The sequence below is a fragment of the Theropithecus gelada genome, chromosome 1 (assembly GCF_003255815.1).
Source record: "Theropithecus gelada isolate Dixy chromosome 1, Tgel_1.0, whole genome shotgun sequence".
In the NCBI taxonomy this organism is placed as follows: Eukaryota; Metazoa; Chordata; class Mammalia; order Primates; family Cercopithecidae; genus Theropithecus; species Theropithecus gelada.
Window position 1 is genome coordinate 3,676,614 of NC_037668.1, and position 23,654 is coordinate 3,700,267.

A 23,654-nucleotide genomic window follows, 5' to 3' on the forward strand; every position below is an offset into this window, starting at 1 on the left:
AAGAATCTGCCTCTTAATAATCAGAGCCCTTTACTTTCAGGTCTAGATGTGGCAAGAAGTTTTGGAGCCCTCTGAAGTCCAGTCTGATTTTTAAAATCTCCTAACATGCTATCTGGAGGAAACATGGCTGGAGGCCCAGAGCAGTTATCGAGCTTGGGTGTTTTTGCTGCTGTAATGTGATTGTGAACCATTAAGTAATGTCCATATAGCTATTTATTAAAGAACCAGACTCCAACTGTCCTGTTGGGCAGGAGAGATACCCTGGAAATTAGCCCAATGTCTGATGCCACCTGAAATCGTAGGCAAGCCTTCTTCAGTATTCCTTGTGGTTCTGAGCACCATGCAAGGGGTGAGTCTCACAGCCCTTGGTGGACCAGAGAACAGCCGTGGAAGAGTAGGTTTGATTAGTGGACTTCAGAGTAAGGATGTAGATAGAGAAATGGGTTTACTCTAGTGTTTAGACATTTTAACCAATGAAATTAAATGCAAAATATTTGTATATTTTTAAACAATAGATTGATCTCATTTCTACCTGTCATCAGCTCTGTACTCATTCTACTAGAACTATTCTCAAGTGAAGGACCTAGCAAATCACCCCACATGTGATAGCACCATTTCTAATTATTCTGTGGTCATCTTTTATTTTAAACTATCTTCTTTGCTCACTGCAACATATACATTCACCCAAAATTGTGCTACTTGTTCTTCCTACTGTATTTGATAAGGTTTATAAATATCTTGGTGATGGTCACTGATAGATGTGAATTACTCTCATCAGTACAGATCTACCTGAACTAAAACATTTTTTTACAATAAAACATGGTCCTTCAAAAACCATGCTTTCTGGTCAGGCACGGTGGCTCATGCCTGTAATCCCAGCACTTTGGAGGCAAAGGCAGGCAGATCACCTGAGGTCAGCAGTTTGAGACCAGCCTGGCTAACATGGTGAAACCCGTCTCTACTAAAAATACAAAAGTTAGCTGGGCATGGTGGTGGGCGTCTGTAATCCCAGCTACTCATGAGGCTGAGACAGGAGAATCGCTTGAACCCAGAAAGTGAAGGTTGCAGTGAGCCAAGATCATGCCACTGCACTCTAGCCTGGGCAGCAAGAGTGAAACTCCATCTCAAAAAAAGGAAAAAAAAAAAAACCTATGTTTTCCTTCTTTATTGTAACCACCTTAACACATACACACATTTCCTTTCTTATCTCTCTGAGTTTTTTCTCCAACATTCTTAAGTCCATGAAGAAAAGGGCTATGCAAATTCCTACTGACCTCAAGCTCCCCCACCCCTTACTTTTTCTAAGTGTCCACAAAATTAAAGTTTTCTCTTTGAGAGGCAGAACTTAAATGATTGTACCTACCCATTCTATTTCCTCCCACATTATAAAAACGATGGAAGACTTTATTCCTACTCTTCATCAACCCCAGATCATCACATGACTATAAATTCCCATGTTTTACTCAAGGGTAATCAGTCATGTCAAGGGTGAAGCAAGGAAGCTTTACTGAGAAGTATTTGCCCACATTCCTTCAGACTTTCCCAGTTTCATAATGTGATTTTTACCTAAATTGAACCTGCAAAGCTCAAAAGCACATAATTGATTATATTTAGTTTCAATATAATCAGTAACTGATCCATGACTTCTAACTGGCAATACCCACTCCACCAACCCAAGAATTAATGTTTATCTGAAGTTCTAACTAGCTTCTTTGGGAAGCTGGGGAAGCACAGGAAAAATAATGGACTACAAGACTGACACCATGATGACTCACATAAGTGAAATATATCTAACTACACATGACACACACGCTTCAAAAAAGACAGGCCAACAATGCCTAAACTCTTTATTTCACCAACCAGTATTTCTGATATTCTTCCTGATACTGGATGTTAAAACCTTAGAAATCTATAAATACTGCATTCAGACTTTCCACATCAAGAGAAGGAGGCCCAGGGCAGAAGATGTCAGGACCCAGGCTGTTCGGGGTGGGAAAAGTAGCAAAGATTTCTCAACAGTCTGTGTCAGTTTTCTAACTTAACTGAAACGCCTTTAAGCTCTCCTTCATCCCCAAACTTTCCCCTATGGCATCTATGATAGAAAAACACTCCTCTCTCATATATGCCCCATCACTGGGGAGCCGGGGGGAAGGGAGTGGGCATTATAAAGGCAAGCCAAACTTTTTATTCAGCCAGAAAATGGATTTCTGATTCGGTTTAAAGGCAAAGAGTTGTGTAAATCCGTACCAAGTCCTGCTTCTTCCTCAAAGTGAGCTGGGCTGCATTTTTGTGACTGGAAGCATTGCTCGTAATGGTGAATTAAGCACTTTAAAAAAATAAAATCAATCCCATCTCTATAAGTAGCATAAGAGCTGCTTCCAAGAACCCAGGGATGCCCACATCCCATAACCCACCCAGACACAGCCAATTCCTCATAGACAGCTACATGGGAAGAATAAAACCCTTTCGTCAACTTGTTTTGGGGGGTGGGGAGAGGCAGTGCTTAGGGAATATGTAGGATGGATTGTTTTATTCCTGCCACTACCAAAAACTATAAATCTACACACACAGTCACACGCACATACATGTCCATTTTTAAGAAAGCTTTTCCTCCCTGTGACTACAGGAACCCAGAATCCAGCCTCCCTCAGGCTGAGGGACGATGCCTATTAATGGCACAGATCTAGCATATCAACATACTACAGAAGGCTCCTGTGTTGTCTCACAAGCTGAGAGGGTAGGGCAAAGAAGTGGACGCTCATGGGGGACTTGCTTTGTGTCTTAAATCCAATCTACTCAGTAACACTCGCAGGTCCAGGGGCTGGGAGAGGTTCTGTGGGCACGATGTGGTGGACGACCTGATGGTCCCAGCCCACTGTGGTAAGCAGGGAGTGATTGAGCGGGGACCAAGTCGCATCTCTCACAAAGTCTCTGTGGGCTCGGCTTCTAAACCTAGAAGAAAAAAAGTCAGGGCATAGTGGAGACAAGAAAAGCAGACCTGGAGAAAAAAGAGAACCCAACACATCTGGGGCATATTTTTTGGGTGTGTTACACACATTTCACCAACTGTATGGCCTCGTCGCCAGGATAGCAGTGTAGCTATCCACAGTGGATGCCATCAATCATCCAATCCAGTCCTCTATTTTCATAGATGAAGAAATGCTGGATAGAACAAGACAGTGATGTGGGGCAGTAACAGGCAGCAAATCATGGCAAGGAGGGAAGTACAATTCAGGTCTTCCAAGTGCTGCCTTTTACCCTGTAGCAGACTGCATTTCATATGCAGTTCTCTATGTGAAAGGATACACTGTCGCCCCCTTGTGGGAGAGGGCTGGAGTGCTAGACTTAAAAATTCCACCTACCACCCCGCTCTACCAAGGACACAGCTTTGTCCTTGGGGTTGTGAATGTGCCCCAGCAACGGAGAGGGTCAACAGCCAGCCTGCTTCCATTACCAAGTCCCTTCCGATACAGATGGAGAATCTGTTCTCCAAAAGCACAATACACTTTTCCGAAGAGGAAAATGACTCACCCACCCACTGCTCCCCTTCCCTGATTCCCAAAGGATTCCACTTCACACTTACACCTCAGAAAGGCTTGAGTCCAGCACAGCAAGTGAGCAGTCTTCACTGAGAGAGGCCAGGAAGGGAACACTATCAGAGGGAGGAGAGGGTTGTGAAAGGCAAAGCCTGGCTCCCAAGACAAAACCTTAACTGAGCTGGCGCCACCGCTACTGTAAAGTGATCCAGAAAAGGCAGCCTGATTCCCACGTTTGGCTAAGGTCTGACTACTATAAGTCGACACTAAAAGTTTCAAGTAAAGATGAAGGAAATGAAGCAAAGTTAGGGTTGACAACCATCCTGGTAACTAACCACCCCATCTGGTCCCTCTCTATAGCTTCAGCAATAACCCAGAAACACAGGCTTTTCCAATCTCACAGTCCTAGAAGCCCACAATATGAACCATTTTGCGTGTTGGGCAGGAATGAGACCACATTTTAGCCATTTCAGACAGAAACCGTATAATCTGAAAAATCCTTTGATTCCCAAAGGATTCCACTTCCCACTTAAGAGATCTTCGATGTTCCAAAACCTCAGCTAGAACACTGTCTGCTTTAAGGAACGACTTAATGAGCTAATGCTTTGAAAACATACACACACACCCTCACTGTTCCCATTTATACCCATCAGGCCCCTGATGACAAAGAACAGTACCTGTGTGGGGAGAACACCAGCCCAGTGACACACTGGGAATGTACAGCTGAGCTCAGGACACAGTTTGTACTCTTGGTATCCACAAGGGAGACTGTCCCATTCTCATCACCTGTAGAAGAGAAGGGACATGTCATGGTAATTAAGAGCATGGACTTTGGTGCCAAAGATTTGAATCCTAGTTCCTTAAGCTTGGAAAAGTTAACCATTCTGAGCATCAGTTTTCTCTTTTGCAAAGCAGGAATAATAAGTCACTGGATGATTGTGAAAATTAAGTTAATGAATGAAGCAGTTATTATTTTAACCACATATTTAACCACCATACACACAGCCTCATGACCACAATAGCTCTACACCTACCCACAGTAGAAAAGAATTCGCTGTATAGCAATCCACTTGCTTTGTGGCTCACTGACTTATAGCCATGCCCAGAATACAGGAGCTAGATCCATCAATCAAAAATCAAATCCACTGGGAAAATAATCATGTTCTCCAAAGCTACACTAAAACTACCTTGGCATCACCCCACCTCCCCACCCTCAATTCATAATTCATCTAGTGTCCATGAGGGCTAAGACTGAGCAGCAAGGGCCTTGTGCATTGTGGAGTCAGCACTTTCTCTTTCCTCCTCCCCTTTCCCAGAGTCAATATGAAGTCTGACATGCTGCCTTACCAAAGACAAAGACTTCACTTTGCTGAGGATGCCAAGCCAGTGAGGTAGGAAGGTAGCCAGGCGCACTGCAGCCTGCAAAGGAGAGAAGAGGGTCTGGACAAAAACTCAAAAGAGTCCAGAAGAAGCGGTTTCTCAAATGACATCACTCTAAATCCTGGGAGCACCTTTATTTGATTTCCCAAACGCTGCTGAGGCAGCAGTGTCCTCATCCTTGAGCCTCATAACCATTTATCCACCAGCTTCCTGCCCTTTCTGGACATGAGCCACAGGCAAGTTTCAGGCACAAATCATGAAGATAACAATTCTGGCCCCTTTGTCCTCCCGTGTAATAAAGTAAATCAGCCGCCCAGGAACTGGCCCTTCCTCTTGGTATGCATTGCAAGAATGGGGTTAGCAGAGTCTCAGTGGAAAAGAAGATTATGTCACTCATGTCACAGTAACTACACTGGGCATCTGGCAGCTATGCTTTGACACTGGCCAAAGAAATTCTCTTCTATCAGGGTTCCAAGTACTACTCTCCACCAATGAATCTCAGACTCACCAATCTGTGATGCTGGCTTGGGACAGCGGGTATCCCAGAGTAAAATTCTGTTGTCCTAGAGGAAGGCGGAACAGAAAAAGGATCTCACAGTCCAAAGCGCTGCAGGCCAGAAAGTCTCCACACTAGAGACTTTGGCCTATGGAGGGCTGGAATGTGTTTAGGGAAGAAGGAGCTATCTCTTACCTCGCTGCATGAAAGAAACACAGAGTCCTTGTGAGGAGAGGCAGCAACACAAGTGACCTGTGCAGCATGAGCTATAAAGGAGAGAGAAAGAGAAACATGATAGAAAACAAGCTGAAGCATTACAAGAGGGCCAGCCCAGGAATAATCAAGGTGCAGGAGGGAGGGAGGGCTGGTCTCATGATGCAATTTAACAAATTTTGTGGGAGATTATGGATTAGACAAAAGCTAAGAGGAGAAGTTTATACACTTATAAAACCTAAAAAGCCTTGTAAAAAAAAATGTATTAGTAAAAACAATGAATGAGAAATTAGGAGCTTACTTAGAATAACAAAGGAATTTCCAGTTAAGGCATCTTAGACGTGAGGTCTAAATAATTCTAGAATAGCAGTCTTCATACTGGAGCACACATACCTCCAAGTAGTATACAAAAACTTCCGAGGGAGTTCTGGGCGCTAATAGTATTAAGAGAGCCAATTTCTCTAATGTTCTCTTTCTTAAAATTGAACTGCCTCTATTTTCACAATCACCCTTCTCCCACTTTAAAGAAAGAACACATACCTGTCATTCATCCCAGATCTTTCCATGGTACAATGCTCAGGGGTATAAAAACATAAGGGTTCTAAACTAAGGCACAAAAGCGGCTTTTCCCTAAGAACTGAAGAGCAAAAAGAAAGAGCATCTAGGTAAAATTCAATGAAGGGGGCACTGATCTTGTTTCAGTCACACCACAAACACAAGTATGGTTCTGTAACTTCACTCTGTTTCTGTCTAATAACGAGAACTAAAAAATATGACAGATCGTTGTGATAAGGACATATTCAACAACTTTATCTGAATTTAAAAACAAAGTCAGACTTTTTCTGACAGAAAATTTAGTCTAACTTGGTCCACTGGCTTTACAATGCAGATTGGCTTTTGCCAGTTAGGCTATTTGGTAGACATTTGGACAAACTAAATAGGATTAACCTGCAAATCTAAAATTTGGACAAATATACGCTTGAAATAAGTATATAATAAATTATATGCCAGAAATTACCTTCTCTGCAACTACTTAAAAAATTTCTTTAGGTATCAATTTTAAAATGTATGAGGGGGCACAGATTTTCAAAATTGTTTTAGGAGGTCTACATGTAAAAAACTTTAAAGTCACTGCTACATGTTAATTGGAAGCTGTGGAAACCTTTTCTACAGTCATTTTACCAGACTTTCCCAGGTAGTCTGAATGTGGCCCTTCCCTGAGGCAGAAGGATGGAAGTAAACCAGCTTCCATAGTTCTTTCCTAGCCCTAGAATTCATAGAAAGTCAACAGAATAAGAAGTAAGAAAAGGAATTTATTGCTCACTTGAAAAAAGCAAAGCTCTGGGACAAGCACCATGGTGGTAAAGAAAAGATGAAGAATACATGGTTCCTCTACCCTCAAAGGTTTTGGGGCAGGATGCAATGGCTCATGCCTGTAATCTCTCAGCACTTTGGGAGGCCAAAGCGGGAGATCCCTTGAGCCCAGGAATTTGAGACCAGCCTGGGCAACATAGCAAGACTCTGTCTCTACAAAAAATTAAAAAATAATAAAGGATTTGGAATTCAGCAGGGGGAATAAGACACAAACACAGAGAATAACAGAAAGGCTGCATGGCAGAAATGCTGAAAAAGAGTTAGCATTAACTAGGAAAGCACATATGTCTAAGCAATAAAAGGCAAATATAATAGACATAGGGCATTGACTTTTTTTTTTCTCCTGAAACAGCTTCACTCTGTTGCCCAGGCTGGAGTGCAGTGACGTGATCTCAATTCACTGCAACCTCCGACTCCTGGGTTCAAGCGATTCTCGGGCTTCAGCCTCCCAAGTAGCTGGGATTACAGATGTGCACCACTATGCCTGGCTAATTTTTGTACTTTTTAGTAAAGATGGGGTTTCGGCATGTTGGCCAGACTAGTCTCTAACTCCTAGGCTTCATATGATCTGCCTACCTCAGCCTCCCAAAGTGCTGGGATTTCAGGCGTGAGCCACTGCGCACAGCTGGGCATTCAACATTATTGTAAAACTATTTGCAAGTGACCCTGAAGGTCCAGGATACTGGACCTTGGATATGAGTCTGTGATTTCTCTGGTCTATAAGTTAATCATGTACTTTGAAGTTAGAAATGGCAGGGAAGGCACTTAGCCATTGAGAGAACTACAGTGATCAATCACCCAGCATCTAAATCTTGGAACATGCACACATTAAGGCTCTAGACATTATCTTCACAAAGAATGGCTCCCAAGATAAAGTCAACCACTAGTGCTGTTAATGAAAGTGAGCAGAAAGAGGGGCATTAAAAAAGCAATGGTTCTCAAAAGAAAACAGACATTTTATGAAGGTAAATACTCAAAAGTCAAGATTTGAAAGTCTCAAGATTTATCCCTTGAGAATGTCAAGGATCTAATAAGCTTGAAGAGAGGAAATGCAGTAAAAGGGTTTCAATGCCATTACAAGAAAATGGGATTTTAATCCACTGGCCACAAGAAACTAATAAAAGACCAAAAGAGCTAGATTGCTAGTGGAGACATGAGTGCTACTACCTGTGTAAGGTAAAGCCTGAAAGCGAATACGGGCATAGAAATGGATAGGAAGGTGACTGACCAGTGGAAAAGACTAAAAAGAACTTAGTGGCCAACTGATGGTGGGGAAACAGAAGGGGTGGAAAAGGACCGACAGTTTGAGCCCTGTGTTGCCAAGGTGGTGAGGCCATCAATAGAAACAGGGAAACTGGCTGGTCTGAAGGTAGCGAGTTATCTCAATTGATTGTTCACAGTCAGTTACAGACCAAACTCCTTGTCATATTCTTCCCCTCTTTTCACTACTGTACTTGACTAGTCGAATTTAAAAAAATAAAAAAGAAAGAAAAAAGAAACAAGGAAATTGAGAAAAGGACAAGGGGTAGATACTGGAGCCTGACTACTGTTTTATAAGAAAACTATCAGAACATGGAATTGCTGTTCCTAACATCAAAGCAAACTTCAGAAAGTCCAAAAACACAATAGCTAAGACCAGGGCTAAAAATGAAAGAATACTCACCTCGGTATGAATTCAGTACCACCTGCTGAGCAAGGTCCCAAACCTTGATGCTAAGAGGCAAAAGAAAACAGACATTTAATCTTGACCTACACTAGCAACATAAAAACGTGTTCAAACATGAACTTCCTGTAATCAACGTTCCCCAAGTCTTTGCCTCCTGGACTGCTGCTATGGTCTACCTACAATGGACTGCAAAATCCCTAAGGAAACCTTATAGACATGCTAAAGTTAGTCACTGAATTCTTAGAATAAGCCCAAAATGTTACCTAATAAGGTTAACAGCATAGGAAAGGCGCCCAAAGGAGGCTCAGAGACAGAAGCAATGAGAACAGGGACCCACCAGAAGTCTTTGCTACCACTGACAGCTTGTGTGCCAGAGCTCAGGACACAGACTGTAGACACAATGTCATCATGCTCATACTTGCAGAACTTGCTGACAATAAGTGTTTCATTCTCATCTAGTTCCCACAATTCAACAGCACCTGTTGGGGGTAGGGTAAGGAAAACATGAGCTTGAATTATACCAAGGCAGTAATTCACTTCTAGGATTCAAAGAGCCACTGTCACTAAATTAACAAAGTAAGTTAGTTATTCCTATAAAAGCAAAGTCCACATCACTGAAGAGTTTAGCTAATTTCTGAGCCTTTGACTTTATTCTGTGTTACTGTTTTCCCAATGACAGCCCAGACAAGGAGGTGGAGAAAGCCAGTGATGTTAACACTTCCCAATTATTTGGATACTAATAAGTATTTGCTGAACTAGTTGAATAAATGTCTTGCAGAATCTTTAAAAATATGTTAAATAATTGAACGTTTTGCACAGTGACTGACTCAGTATAGAGAATCCGCCAAAAGTTTTCTTGATTATGTACTGTTCAAGCTCAATTGTCAGAGAGGTTAAATCTATAAGTGGATCTTTTAAACTTCCATGCAATGCCAGCCAACTTCCAAATTCTGATTTAAAAAAAAAATGCCAAAGCCTGCATCGCTGAGCCTACAGTCAACACAAAGAAAGCAGAAGGAAGACAAGAAAGCGGTAAGAAATGGAAAGAGACATGTAGCACAGACTGGCTTCAGTGTCATCTTAAAATCAAGACTATGCTTGGTCTGGGCTGCGGGGGTTAAGCAGCAGGTTACACAGAAGAAAAATGGTTCCAATCCGTTGCTTAATTTTGTTACGGATTTTTCTAGGAAATCTCAACAGACAATTTAGAATTTTAGAAAATATATTTCCCACCTACACAAGAGTTTGCATTCAGGGCCAACACTCTCAGGCTCCTCCAAGCACTGAACATAGGACATTAGATATTGAGCTCAGCCCTACCCGTACCCCAAGCCTCCATTCTACCACTCCACCCGGGGATGGGGGTGGGGGTGAGGGGTGGATGAGGGGAAAGTGACTCACCTGAATCAGAGGCCACCAGAATACCTCTCTCTCCAACCCAAGTGAGGTCAGCCACTCCAGCCTCCGTTTGGACTCCAGCGGAGCAGAAGCCTTCGTTGGGGGCGGCACAAGGGTCCTTAAAAAGCCAGAGGGAGCCGGCCCAGCAGCGGCCACTCAGGCTGGAGGCCCCGAGGAGAAGCGCCCCATCTACGGGGGGTACAAGCTGTCAGCGCGTGAAGGGTGGAAGGGCTCGCCTCCATGAAGACCGCACAGAACAGCTTTCGGGCCGGGTCTGGATCTGAGCTCAGGAACGCGCGGCAGGGCTGGGGACAGCTCGGCGGCGCGACCCACGGGTCAGGATAACATGCAGGGCGGGGATGGGCTGGGAGGGTCAGTCTCTGGGGAGGGGCGCCCTGGGCCGGGGTAAGGGAGCTCCCAGGCCCGGGATCTCGGCTCACCGGACCGGTACCGCGCAGCCTCCAACTGTCGTTCCATGCAGGCGGGCGCATTAGGGGGAAGATTCCACTCCCGGGCCGCCGGGGGCACTAGGGGGGGCGGGGTTTCCTTCCGCATCTCCACGGTTCCAACTCCAACCTAGACTCAAATTGGACGCCGGCCGGAGACTCAGCTCCGATAGCAAACCCCACGTGGTGTGCCTCTGAGCCTCCGCCCCTCTCCCGAGGCTACGGCAAGTCTACTTCTCGCGAGAATTGCTTCTGTGGCTCCATCCTGCTTTCCGGCTGTCGCCTTCCTGCGATAGGTTCTCAGCGTTACTTGCCTCGTCTCGCGATAATTTTTTTAAAAAAAAAATCTCCCGAGGAAAGTTGAAGGAAGACTACAAAATTTTCATCTCGCGAGACTTGAGAGCGGCCATCTTGCTCCTGCCCTGACAGATTCTCCTGTCGGGGTCACAGGGACTCTAAGATTGTTACCGGAACCTTCGCTGACCATGCTGTCCCGGGTGGTACTTTCCGCCGCCGCCACAGCGGGTGAGGGGTGTAGACGCTGCTCTTGGGCTATCAGAGTGATTGGAAAGAAGCGAATCTAGGGGTCACAAGGAGGGGAGAAGGGCGCAGGGACACGGGCCTGAGCGGCGAGTGATCAGCGCCGCTCGGAGAGGAGCGTGGGGACTTAAGGGACAGGAAAGAGGGGTACATAGCCTTAGTAATCTAGCTTGGCGGGGATGAGGAAGGGACAAACCAGAGTTCATTTGACTTTGCTGACCTTCGCCTTGTCTGTCTGCAGCCCCGTCTCTGAAGAATGCAGCCTTCCTAGGTCCAGGGTAAGTGAGGATAATGGTCCCTTTCGTCTCTGTTTTTACTATCTTTTATTTCTCGATTCCTGCCCCCACCCCCTTAGCTTTAGGCCAGAAATCTCTTTCCGATAATTTTGGGACACTTAAACCCTCTTTCAAACACTTGTTCCTGTAACTGCCAGGAACACTGTCATATGAACTAATGACCAAGACTTTAACAGGATAAGTAACGTATTCTAACTAAACTAGAAATTGGTTTTGCTGTCTTCTATGCCCGCCCCTCTCCTTTGTGACCTTCCCTTGGGACCTTATGACATGTAGCTTCCACAGCCTGAATCAGAGTAGATTACATACCCAAGAACAAATTTTGTTCAATAAAACAGTGAAGCTTATAGTCTGTTTCCCAGATACCTAGTTTTTGCTGCCATATAATAACAATCAGAGAAATCATTCATTGATTCAGTAAATATTTATGTTGCCTAAACACATAACCAAGGATACAAGAATGAGTATGGCAAATTACCTGCCCTCATGGAGCTCACAGTCTAGAAATGGGAGGCACCTTTAGAGTATTGGTTTAGAGTGAGGGCTCCAAAGCCAGTGCAGGGTCCCTGGCCCCTCCACTTACTAGCTGTGTGACCTCAATTTCCTCATCTACAAAATGGCGCATGGTAGTGCATTGTGGCTTTTGAGAATTAAGAGACAATTTCTGTGAAATTCAAAAACAGTTCTTGGTACATGGTGTGTGTTTAGTAAATTTAGCAGCTGTTTGCGTTAAAATTGTTTCATAAGACATGTCCATTTTCCTAGAGATTTCTTTTTACTTCCAAATTTAGTTCTAAAGCTTGCAAATTATGTTAACTATCAAATTGAAAAAACTGGACTTGAAAAAGTGGTCTTGTCTGTAATTAAATCTCGTGTGCAATGAAGTGAGGCTATAATTGACTGCTTCCAACTTAGAAGAAAAAGGACCCCATACAGACTTGTAAACAAATAATTGTAATACCAGGTAATAAATAACTTATATTTACAAGATACAAGGAATATCCTTGGTTTTCTTTCACACTTCATGTCCAGTACCTCAGCAAGGCTCTTCCTCTAGAAATTTGGACTCTTGACTGCTGCTTCCACTACCACTAAAGTATGAACCACCGCAAACTTTCACCTAGGTATTTTAGTAGTCTCTTCATTAGTCTTGCATCTCTATTCTTGTCCCATTACAGCCCATTCTCATAATAGCCAGGAGGATTATGTAAATCTCCCACCAAAGCCTTCCAGAGCTCCCCATCCCACTTGAATAAAATCCAAACTTAGCATAACCCAGAAGGTCCAACATGAATTGATCCCATCCTATCTCTTGACACTATCTCCTTCTGTTCTCTTTTTAGCTCATTCTTCAACCATACTGGCCTTGGTGTTCCTCTGAAAACTACCAAGCGCATTCGTGCCTCAATATCTTTCTACTTGCTCTTCTCTCTTTTCCTCAGATCATTGGGTCAAATGTCATCTGGCTCCCTACCAAAAAAAATTCCCCATTCTGTTGCTCCCTATCCCCTTACCTTGCTCAGGTTTTCTTCATAGCACTTAGAGCTGCCTGAAATTTTGTCTGGAGATACACACTCACCCTTCCCATACCCCCACTAGAATGTCAAAGGCTGGAGCTTTGTTCATTGCCATGTTACTGGTACCTAGCATTAGTAGAAAGTCAGTAAATGTTTTATTGATTAAAAGAATGAATGTTAGCCCAAAATGGGGGAGGGCTTTACACATCTGGAGGCTGATTGGTCTTGGTTGTCATTGCTATGAAGTCATGGTATGAAGGGCATACAAGACAGAAGGAGCAGCATTGGGCAGTTTTTTTGTGGTGTTTCTTCATTTGTTTTTGAGAGCTGTTAAGTAATTCCAGGAGAGTAAGAGCATGAAGGAAGATGAGGTTATAAAATTTGACAGGACCAGGCACAGTGGTGGCTCATGCCTATAATCTTGAGGCCAAGGCAGGAGGATCACTGGAGCCCAGGAGTTCGAGACTAGCCTGGGCAACATAGTGAGACAAAAACAAAACAACAAAATTTTTTTTAAATTCTAAAAATTAGCTGGGCATTGTGGTGTACGCCTGTACTCCCAGCTATTGGGAAGGTTGAGGTGGGAGGATGGCTTCAGCCCAGGAGGTGGAGGCTGCGAGTGAGCAGTGATGGCACCACTGTACTCCAGCCTGGGTGACAGAGTGAGACCTTGTCTCAAAAAAAAAAAAAATGACAGGTACTAGATTATATATGTTATATTAAGTAGTTTTCAGTAGGCAGGAGAGAGCCTGTTGAGTTTTCAAGTCAAATTTTCATTTTAGAAACATTGGCAGTAATGTGAGAGGGCTAGGTTTAAGTTGGGGTATTTAATAAGAAGCAGAGGCCAGGTATAGTGTCTCACAGCTGTAATTTCAGCACTTTGGGAGGCCGAGACGGCAGATCACTTGAGGCCAGTAGTTTGAGACCAGCTTGGCCAACATGGCAAAACCCCATCTGTCCTAAAAATAAAAAGATTAGCTGGGCGTGGTGGCACACGCCTGTAATCTCAGCTACTCGGGAGACTGAGGCACAAGAATCGCTTGAGCCTGGGAAGTGGAGGTTGCATTGAGCAGAGATCATGCCACTGTGCTCCAGCCTGGGTGATAGAGCGAGATTCTGTCTCAAAAAAAAAATAAAATAAGCAGAGAGATCAGGTTTTAGATTGTTAAACTAAGCAAGAGGTGATAAGGGCTTGAACTAAGATAGCTAGTTAGGGAGACTTATCAGCTTAAGCATACCCTTTAGTACTATGATTTAAATCAGTGGTTCTTAGTCTGGGGGGGTGCTTTGCCTGCAGGTGACATTTAGCAATGTCTGGAGATATTTTTCAGTGTTACCATTGGGTGGGTCGGGGAGGAAGGAGGCTACTGGTATTTGTTGTGTAAAGGCCACAAAGATACTGCCAGATGTTCTACAATGCACAGAACAACCCCTTACAACAAAGTAGTATCCAGTCCAAACATCAGTAGTGCTGAGTTGAGAAACCTTGATGTAAATGAAGGAATCTCAAGCGTGATTCTCAGATTTCAAAACCTGGTGGGGTAGCTAATATATTTGGAGGCAGAAATAATATTCAAAAGATAAGCATTGTACCAAAATAAATGAAATAATGTAAATTCTTACATTACAAGGAGATAGAGGTTGACAGAGTAGAGGAATGGGAGGTGGGAAGTGGGACAAAAATATACTGAAAACTTGAAGGAGACTAAACTTGACAGCAGACATAAAGGGACTAAATTTTATTTCATCAGAAGCCTAAGGAGACATCAGTATGCTGTAACTGTTAAGTGTAGTCTTAAGCTGCTTTAATACAAGAATAGTTTCCAAATCCACTGTTGATAATAGTTCAATTGTTCAAGCTCAGTACTGGCAATAGCAAGTTCTCAATAAGTATTTGTAGAATGAATGAATTGACCAGACTATGCTTAGAGTATTATATACAGTTCTGTTATACCTCATTTAAAAAAAAGACAAAACCAGAGAAGTCTTTATGGGCAATCAGGATTGTGAGGGAACAGATGTTTCACCCTGGTACATGTGTGTTATCTTACATAGCAAAATTAGAACTAAGAATGGATTGAGGTTCCAAGAATGTATGCAGCATCTCAATTCAAAGATGAATATAATTAGAGCTACCCAGTACTGAAAAAGTCTGTTACATATAGTGATTAGCACTCCCATCAAAGAGAGTATTCAAAAAGGTTGAGGAGCCAACATACCAGGCATATAATAGCTAGCCACTTACATAGCACTTTTCCATGTGCCAGACATCATTCTATGCACTTTACACATATTAACTCAGTTAATCCTGTCAACAACCATATAAGGTATTACCTTTTATTTCCATTTTACTGAGAGAAATCTGAGATTATAAAAGCTTTAAATTCTTTACTCAAAGTCAAGGGGCAGGTCTAGGATTTGAACTCAAGGAGTCTATCTGGCTGCCACATCCACATTCTTACATATTTCAGTGCTAATAATAGACATACACAGTGCTAGACAGATGATCTGCAAGGCTTATAGAAAGGATTCCAGTATTGGGTAGAAGGTTAAGTGTCTGTAATTAATTCTTTGCTTTTGTCACAGCTGATTACTGGACCCTAACCTTCCTATTCCCAGTCCATTCTCTTTCCATTATGAGAGTTAGAAAACTGCCTCAATCCTCAACCCCATTTATTGTTTCTGCTAATTATTCATACATTGTATTCTCCTTAAAGAAATAGGCTTTACATTTGTACAATAATTACCTGTAGAGTATTGCAGGCAACAAGGACCTTCCATACAGGGCAGCCACACCTTGCCCCTGTACCACCTATTCCTGAATATGGAGGAAAAGTTCGTTATGGACTGATCCCTGAGGAATTCTTCCAGTTTCTTTATCCTAAAACTGGTGTAACAGGTGAGCATTTTTGCCTGGTCTTTGATAATTTGGTTTGATGGCATCACTAAAATCAAATTAGGTGGGTTTTCTTGTTTGGTTGTTTGGTTGGTTGGTTGGTTGTTTGAGACAAGGTATTACTCTATCATCCAGGATGGAGTGCAGTGGCACAATCACAGCTCACTGCAGCCTCCACCTCCCCAGGCTCAGGTCATCCTCCCACCTCAGCCTCCCAAGTAGGTTTGACTATAGGCATGCATCTGGCTCATTTTTTAATTTTTTTGTAGAGACAAGGTTTCACCATGTAGCCCAAGCTGGTCTCCAACTCCTGGGCTCGTGGGATCAACCCACCTTGGCCTCCCAAAGTGCTGGGATTACAGGCTTGAGCCACCCGCCTGCAGCCGCAAGTCAGCTGTTTTCAAAAGGAAATTGTAACAGTTGATTTGATTGCTCCAACTTGTTTTTGGTATAAATGTATTTGGGATTTTAAACTTAATTTTGCAGAATTATCTCTGTTAGTAGATCAAATTTTTTGATGCCTGCTCTATGCCAGGCACTGTTGAAGGCATATGGTGTTAAACAGTGTTAAGTGCCTGCTGTCATGGAACATACATTCTGTTGTAGGATGACAATAAAGAAATGAGTAACTGTATAATATACTGTTAGATAATGAAAAGGGTATGAATAAAAATGAAGCCAGGTAAAGCAGGAGTCCCCTGATTAAGTTTATGATTCTCTCTACTACATGTACTGCCTTTCTTGGCCCATACCCAAGTATTGCTATGACTGTGGAAGATTGGAAGCCAAAGACTCTGTTTTTAGCCCTAGACTCACCTAAAGTAGCATTTTCCTAACTGAAATTGCTAGAAACATTAGTCTCCTCAGACTTCAATGGGTGATAAAAATGTTACATATGATAGATGTTTCTTGCAAATTCATATTTAAAATTTGTATATTAAAGACAATTAAAAAAAAACTGTTGGAACTTTGTATGGGAAACCGGGTAAAATGTATTTGAGTTTGTAACCCTGTTATTGTCATGATACATCCTGCCATCCTATGATTCTCAGAAATACTGTAAAATGCTTTCCTAAAAGCCTGCTGTGGGCCTCTCTTACATCCTGTGAAGCATGGAGGAAAGACTGAAGGAATGTAAATCATGGTTTGCATCCTTTCAGAATACATGGCCTGGTTAAAGAAAAAACCATATTTGAAGCGTTGTAATTAGGTGCTACAGGAGTTGGGAATCCTAATATTTATTCATTCTTTTATATACATACCACTTTGTAGTTGTTTTTGCTTGTTTCTTGTGTAAATTTTAACCTGTCTAGTGTTCCCATTCAATAAATAGTATATTTTGCTGGACAAGTTACTTCAGAAAGTTATCTGGCATCTTTGTAGAATAGTTTAATTTACTGTGCTGGGTATTGTGCTTAACATTATTTCTCAAATTTATCAGACTGAAGAAGGTATTGTCCCCATTTTACAAATAAGGAACTAAATTCAGAGATTATTTACATTGCTCAGTTTCTTTAAAATTGCAGAGTCAGTATACAGATTTCCCTGAGTCCATATCTTTGTTCTTTCAGCTCTACCATACTGCTTCCCAATCCAGTGTTTTGTCTTTGAATCTAATTAAGTCATTACTTTGCTTTCTGCTAATCAAATATAGAAGTGCCTTTCTATCTTCCCTCTTTTAGGCATAGCATATCCATTCATAAAATAACTCTTCTTCTTGTAGGACCCTATGTGCTCGGAACTGGGCTTATCTTGTATGCTTTATCCAAAGAAATATATGTGATTACCGGAGAGACCTTCACTGCCATGTCATTAATAGGGATAATGGTCTATGGAATTAAAAAATATGGTCCCTCTGTTGCAGCATATGCTGATAAAATCAATGAGGTAAGAACCATAAACCTTATTTCCTATTTTAGACTAGCAGAAACATGAAGGTCATCTAGTGATATTTTTGATATGATTGTTAGGGGAGCAACACATAGAAATGAATCTAATGCTTCAAATAAGTGTTAATGTTAGTTACTAATTTGAGATAATTTTTTTATATCTACTAAACCCTTCAGCTTTTCTACAATCATTCAAAAGGTATTGTATAGTTATTATGGGAAATTATTTTTAAGGATTTGTGCATTTCTTTCTATTTTCTTTGTGGGTGTTTTTACAAATGAGAGATGCAACTTTGAAGAAACATGAAATGAATCTCCTTTTTTTACCCTTTGTGTTTTCACTGATCTTTGTTGTTGCTATCACAATTGTAGCAAAAACTTGCCCAACTAGAAGAGGCGAAGCAGGCTTCCATCCAGCAATTCCAGAATGCAATTGATATGGAGAAGTCACAGCAGGCACTGACTCAGAAGCGCCATTACCTTTTTGATGTGCAAAGGGTAGGTTTCAGAAGTTTCTAGAAAGAATGAAGTTACTTGTGTGCATTTTTTTAAATTCAGAATTTTTTATGAAGAATGATTAAATAGATTGAACATATTTTATTTAGAAAAGAGAACATTTATGTAGCAGTTGGCATTCACGGCTATTCAAACATTTAAGAACTGTCAAGTGGAAAAATAGTTCAAATTATTATAAAATTAGAAACCGTAGAAGCTATTAAAAAAACATTTCGGATCCACACAAAAAGAAATAGTCATTAAGTTAAAGCTGATTTAAAAATGACATGCACTGTATAAGGAAGACTATAGGTAAAATACATCCTGTGTATTTCATACACACTTGCTACAAGAACATCTTAACATCTTTGCTGTAAGGAAATCTGATACTGCATATTCTAAATCCACAAAGCAGGCTGGGCACAGTGGCTCACATCTGTAATCCTAGGACTTGAGGAGGGTGAGGCAGGAGGACTGCTTGCACCCAGGAAGTCAAGACTGGAGTTAGAGTAAGCATCTGAAATAGTTAGGATCTTGGCCAATATTTCTCAATACTGGCTAAGATAGTAAGCATCTGAAATGTTTAGGATCTTGGCCAATGTGGTCTTGGTACCACATGCATTAGAGTTATCTTTGGTGTTAATTTTTTTTGCCTCTTTCCAAGACTTGTGGAATCAGAACCTTTCTTAAGGGCTATCCAAGAATCTGTATTCTTTTTAACAAGATCCCTAAGGACTCGTAAGCACATGGATATTTGAAAAATCCCAGAAAAATGTTAATTCCGTGTATATTTAGGTTACAAAGGGAGAATGCTTCCTGCTTCTTGTGTAGTATATACACATATGTGAATGCATGCATACATATATTTTGGCTTTTTTAAAAAACCATACTGGAAAATGTAGCTTTTTCCTAAGAGTGAAATGATAGTAACTTAGGTTTTTATTTATTTATATTTACTTGATGGCTATTTATTGAATTCTTCCTATGTAGATACTCTGACCAAGGCAGAGTGCTGAAAATATAGTGGAGAACAAACAGCTTCTGCCTTGATGGAGTCTTATTTTCTAGCCAGTCTTTGGGAGAAGCACAGAAAATAAATAATTGAACAGATGCAAATGTCAACAGGTAGTAAATGCTAGATAGAAAATAAACTAGTATTAAAAAGATTGCAGGCCAGGTGCATTGGCTCATGCCTATAATCCCAGCACTTTGGGAGGCCAAGGCGGGGGGATCACTTGAGCCCAGGAGTTTGAGACCAGCCTGGGCATAGACCCTTTCTACAAAATTGCAGGAAGAAGGAGTTACTATTTTTATAAGGGCATTCAGGAAATGTCTCTAATATGATATTTGAGCAGAGACGTGAAAGAACTAATAGTGCAAAGTATGTGGGTTTTTGGGGAAATAAGTGCCAGGCTGAGGGAAGAACAATTGCAAATGCCCTAAACCTGGAAGTTTGCTTGATATAGTCAAGGAAAAGTAAGAAGGTTCATACAGCTGAAGTAGAATTGGTGGGGGGAGAATAAAAGGAGATAGAGGGTGGCCTGGGACTATGATACATAAAGACCTTAGGCTCCTATACGAACTTTGACTTGGACTCTGAATGAGAGAAAGTCATTGAAGGATCACTCTGATTGCCTTGTTGCCAATAGCCTTCAGTTTGGTGTGCATTGGTTTGTGATGCCTATGGGTTAGCTAAGTAGAAATATATAAGAGCTTGACCTTGTAGCCTTATTGCCTGTATGCTGATCTTGGCTTCATAGTTTATTAGCTCTGTAACCTTGGTCAAGTTTCCTAACTTCTGCCTCAGTTTCCTCACTGCAAAATGGATATAATTATAATAACTATGCCATGGTTTCATTGTAAGGTTTAATTGAATCCAAACACAAAAGTGTTTAGAGTGTAGTCAGTACTCTACAAATGTTAACTATTATTTGATCCAGCAAGTATTATGACATAAACACAAAGACAAATATACAATGTATGCACCATTATTTGTAGAACCAAAAAATTAATTATGGAGTACCAGTATAGTGGAATCCAATGTAGCTTAAAATTGAGGTAGGTTTTTCTGTCATAATTAATAAACGTGATGTGTATATGCCTGTATTTTGATGTGTATACCTATATTTTTATTAAATATTTCTGGGAGGGAATACAAGAAATACAGGAAGTTAGTGGCCTATGGGGGGACTGAAGGAGACTTATTTCTTACAGCATACACTTTTAAGTATGTTTTTGCCGTATGCTGTTATAATTTCTAGGTATATATTTATTAAATAAAAGAATTCCACATAAAATACAAAAGAAGTGGGGCATTCTCACTGGCAGAATCTTCAGAGTAGAAGTATTCCTTCAAGTATACAATGTTTATCATTTCTTCATTTTGCCCCAGAATAACATTGCTATGGCTTTGGAGGTTACTTACCGGGAACGACTATATAGAGTATATAAGGAAGTAAAAAATCGCCTGGACTATCATATAGCTGTGCAGAACATGACACGTCGAAAGGAACAAGAGCACATGATAAATTGGGTGGAAAAGCACGTGGTGCAAAGCATCTCCGCAGAGCAGGTACACAACATTTTTATAGGTTCTGACATTGTACTGGTATCTCTTAACAAGTATCTGCTGATGTTTCGTTAAGGTAGGAATAGCTGGCAAGGAGTCTTTAGCCTAGAAGTAGCAGTGTAACCCCGGTTTGTTTTTCTGGATAGTGATAAGCAGGAAGATGCTGCCTATCTGTCAGGCTGGCTTTTCTCTTTCCTCAAATTTGGGTAGCATTAACTGATATATTTAATTTCTCTATAAAACAGACTGGGCTGGGCATGGTGGCTCATGCCTGTAATCCCAAAATTTTGGAAGGGCGAGGCAGGAGGATCACTTGAGACCAGGAGTTCGAGACCAACCTGGGCAACATAGCGAGATCGTGTCTCTGCAAAATATTTAAAAAGTAGCTTGGGTGCGATGACAAACGCCTGTACTTAGGGCTACTGAGGAGGCTGAGGTGAGAGGATCTCTTGAGCCCAGGAAGCATAGGCTGTAGTGAGCTCTGATCGCACTATTGCACTCCAGCCTGGGTGACAGAGCAAGACCTTGCCTCAAAAAATAAAATAAATAAAAGACTGAACAAGGCTATTTCTAAGCCCCTTCCATTTTCTAATTCCATGACATTCCATTTCTTCTTTTCACCTGCATAATTTGTCTGTTTTGAACGGAAATGTTTTCTGTTTGCTTAAACTGAATCGATTTTTTTTTTCATTTATATTTTTGCTTTAATATGACTTGATTTTTTTCTTTCTCGGGTTTATAACATTTAAGTATTTCTGGTCATTTTCAGCATAACGTATGTAGGATTAGAAAAACAGGGTCTAGGCCGGGCACGGTGGCTCAAGCCTGTAATCCCAGCACTTTGGGAGGCCGAGACGGGCGGATCACAAGGTCAGGAGATCGAGACCATCCTGGCTAACACGGTGAAACCCCGTCTCTACTAAAAAATACAAAAAAAAAAAAAACTAGCCGGCGAGATGGTGGGTGCCTGTAGTCCCAGCTACTTGGGAGGCTGAGGCAGGAGAATGGCGTAAACCTGGGAGGCGGAGCTTGCAGTGAGCTGAGATCCGGCCACTGCACTCCAGCCTGGGTGACAGAGTCAGACTCCGTCTCAAAAAAAAAAAGAAAAACAGGGTCCTATCAAAAGTTTTTTTCTTTTTCTAGTAAACTGTCTTTTACATAAATGTAATATACATGCTTAAGAAACTTAGAAAATACAAAAGAAGTCTAGAAAAGAGACTAAAAATTATTTTCATTCTTAACATTTGTATATTACTAATATTTGTTGAGTTGGTCTTTTTCAAGCAGCTGTTAGTTGTACAAGCCAACATCAGTGGCAGATGGTTACAGGAATATCTGGTCTCAGATTCTACACAGGTTTCACTCATAAAAGCTGTGAGCCAGGGAGTTTTAACTAACCCGCTGGATTTGCTTAAAATAAATTGTATCTCCTCTGTGTTAATTAGTTTTACTTCTAAACCTGTCTAGAAGCCGTATAATGTTAAGCCAATAATCTTGAGGTTCTGGTCTGGTAGGAGGTGTCTTTTAGAATAATCATGTTTATACTCTATACTTTTCTATGTTTTGGAAAGGTCTAACCAGATTTCTCTTTCCTTATCACAGGAAAAGGAGACAGTTGCCAAGTGCATTGCGGACCTAAAGCTGCTGGCAAAGAAGGCTCAAGCACAGCCGGTTATGTAAATGAATCTATCCCAATTGAGACAGCTAGAAACAGTTGACAGACTAAATGGAAACTAGTCTATTTGATGAAATCTTTCTGTATTGATGTCTACTGAAGTTATAGTTTACCCTTCCTAAAAATGAAAAGTTTGTTTCATATAGTAAGAGAACAAAATCTCTATCGGCCAGTCAAATGTTTCTCATCCTTCTTACTCTGCCTTTGAGTTGTTCCATCATCACTTCTGAATAAGCAGTTTGTCTTTATAAAAACTTGCGGCCTGACTAAAGATTACCAGATTATAGTTTAAATTTGCAATTAATTCTACCATCTTGCAATAAAGTGACAATTGAATGAAACAAGGTTTTTCAAGTTTTATAATTCTCTGAAATACTCAGCTTTTGTCATCGGGGTAAAAATTAAAGATGTTGTTGAACTACTGTCTTGTTTATGAGATCATTCAGTGATGAACTATTTCTGACTGATAGGTTATGAGATGTGTAAAGCTATTCTAGTACTCTTAAAATAACTAAATGGAATATTATATATATTAATTCATATAGTTGACATTACTATTTTAGTAGTATGCCTGTAGAAAATATTATGGACTCACTGTGTCATAAAATCACTCTTCAGAATCCAGCAGGCCAGGTGCAGTGGCTCACACCTGTAATCCCTGCACTTTGGGAGGTCGAGACAGGTGGATCACTTGAGGTCAGGAGTTTGAAACCAGCCTGGCCAACACAGTGAAACCCTATCTCTACTAAAAATACAAAAGGTTAGCCAGGCATGGTGGCAGGCGCCTGTAATCCCAGCTACTCAGGAGGCTGAGGCAGAAGAATTGTTTGAACCCAGGAGGCAAAGGTTGTAGTGAGCCGAGATCACACCACTGCACTCCAGCCTGGACAACAGAGCGAGACTCCATCTAGAAAAAAAAAAAAAAAAATCCAGCAGACACCTAACAGGAACATAGAAAATAACAAGTGTTGGCAAGGATATGGAGAAGTTGGAACGCTTGTGCACTGTTTGTAGAAATATGAAATGGTACATGTAGCCACTATGGAAAAGTGTGGTGATTCCTCATAAAATTAAAATGGAAGTACCATGACCCAGCAATCTCACATCTACATATATACTCAAAAAAATTAAAAGCGGGGTCTTGAAGAGATACTTGTACACCATGGTGATAGCAGCGTTATTCACAATAGCTAAAACATGGAAGCCGCCCAAGTGTCCATCAGTAGATGAATGGATAAGCAAGATGTGGCATATCCATGCAATGGAGT

At 41.3% G+C, this 23,654-nt stretch overlaps 2 protein-coding genes across 9 annotated transcripts; one reads left to right on the forward strand and one right to left on the reverse strand.

The window, feature by feature from the left end:
• Positions 1 to 1,813: 1,813 nt before the first annotated feature.
• Positions 1,814 to 10,852, reverse strand: WDR77 (WD repeat domain 77). Of its 7 annotated transcripts, none has more exons than XM_025367615.1 (11): positions 10,504 to 10,852; positions 10,067 to 10,252; positions 9,003 to 9,144; positions 8,663 to 8,712; positions 5,608 to 5,678; positions 5,425 to 5,479; positions 4,884 to 4,955; positions 4,214 to 4,322; positions 3,584 to 3,652; positions 2,774 to 2,952; positions 1,814 to 2,326 (listed from the first exon to the last, which is right to left on the reverse strand). In XM_025367615.1, exons 1-10 carry the CDS (start codon positions 10,616 to 10,618, stop codon positions 2,793 to 2,795), a joined length of 1,029 nt encoding a protein of 342 aa, XP_025223400.1. In that variant the 5' UTR covers positions 10,619 to 10,852; the 3' UTR covers positions 1,814 to 2,326; positions 2,774 to 2,792. The 7 variants fall into 7 exon arrangements, with proteins under 7 accessions (XP_025223400.1, XP_025223391.1, XP_025223383.1 ...); XM_025367598.1 differs by adding an exon at positions 3,064 to 3,066 and having other exon boundaries at positions 1,831 to 2,952; XM_025367606.1 differs by having other exon boundaries at positions 1,827 to 2,952.
• On the forward strand, positions 10,289 to 22,808 carry ATP5PB (ATP synthase peripheral stalk-membrane subunit b). Of its 2 annotated transcripts, XM_025367667.1 has the most exons (8): positions 10,289 to 10,398; positions 10,644 to 11,034; positions 11,291 to 11,327; positions 15,616 to 15,761; positions 17,482 to 17,645; positions 18,020 to 18,145; positions 20,535 to 20,714; positions 22,314 to 22,808. In XM_025367667.1, the coding sequence occupies exons 2-8, from the start codon at positions 10,995 to 10,997 to the stop codon at positions 22,389 to 22,391; spliced, it is 771 nt and encodes a 256-aa protein (XP_025223452.1). In that variant the 5' UTR covers positions 10,289 to 10,398; positions 10,644 to 10,994; the 3' UTR covers positions 22,392 to 22,808. The 2 variants fall into 2 exon arrangements, with proteins under 2 accessions (XP_025223452.1, XP_025223444.1); XM_025367659.1 differs by lacking the exon at positions 10,289 to 10,398 and having other exon boundaries at positions 10,570 to 11,034.
• The last annotated feature ends 846 nt before the right edge of the window (positions 22,809 to 23,654 follow it).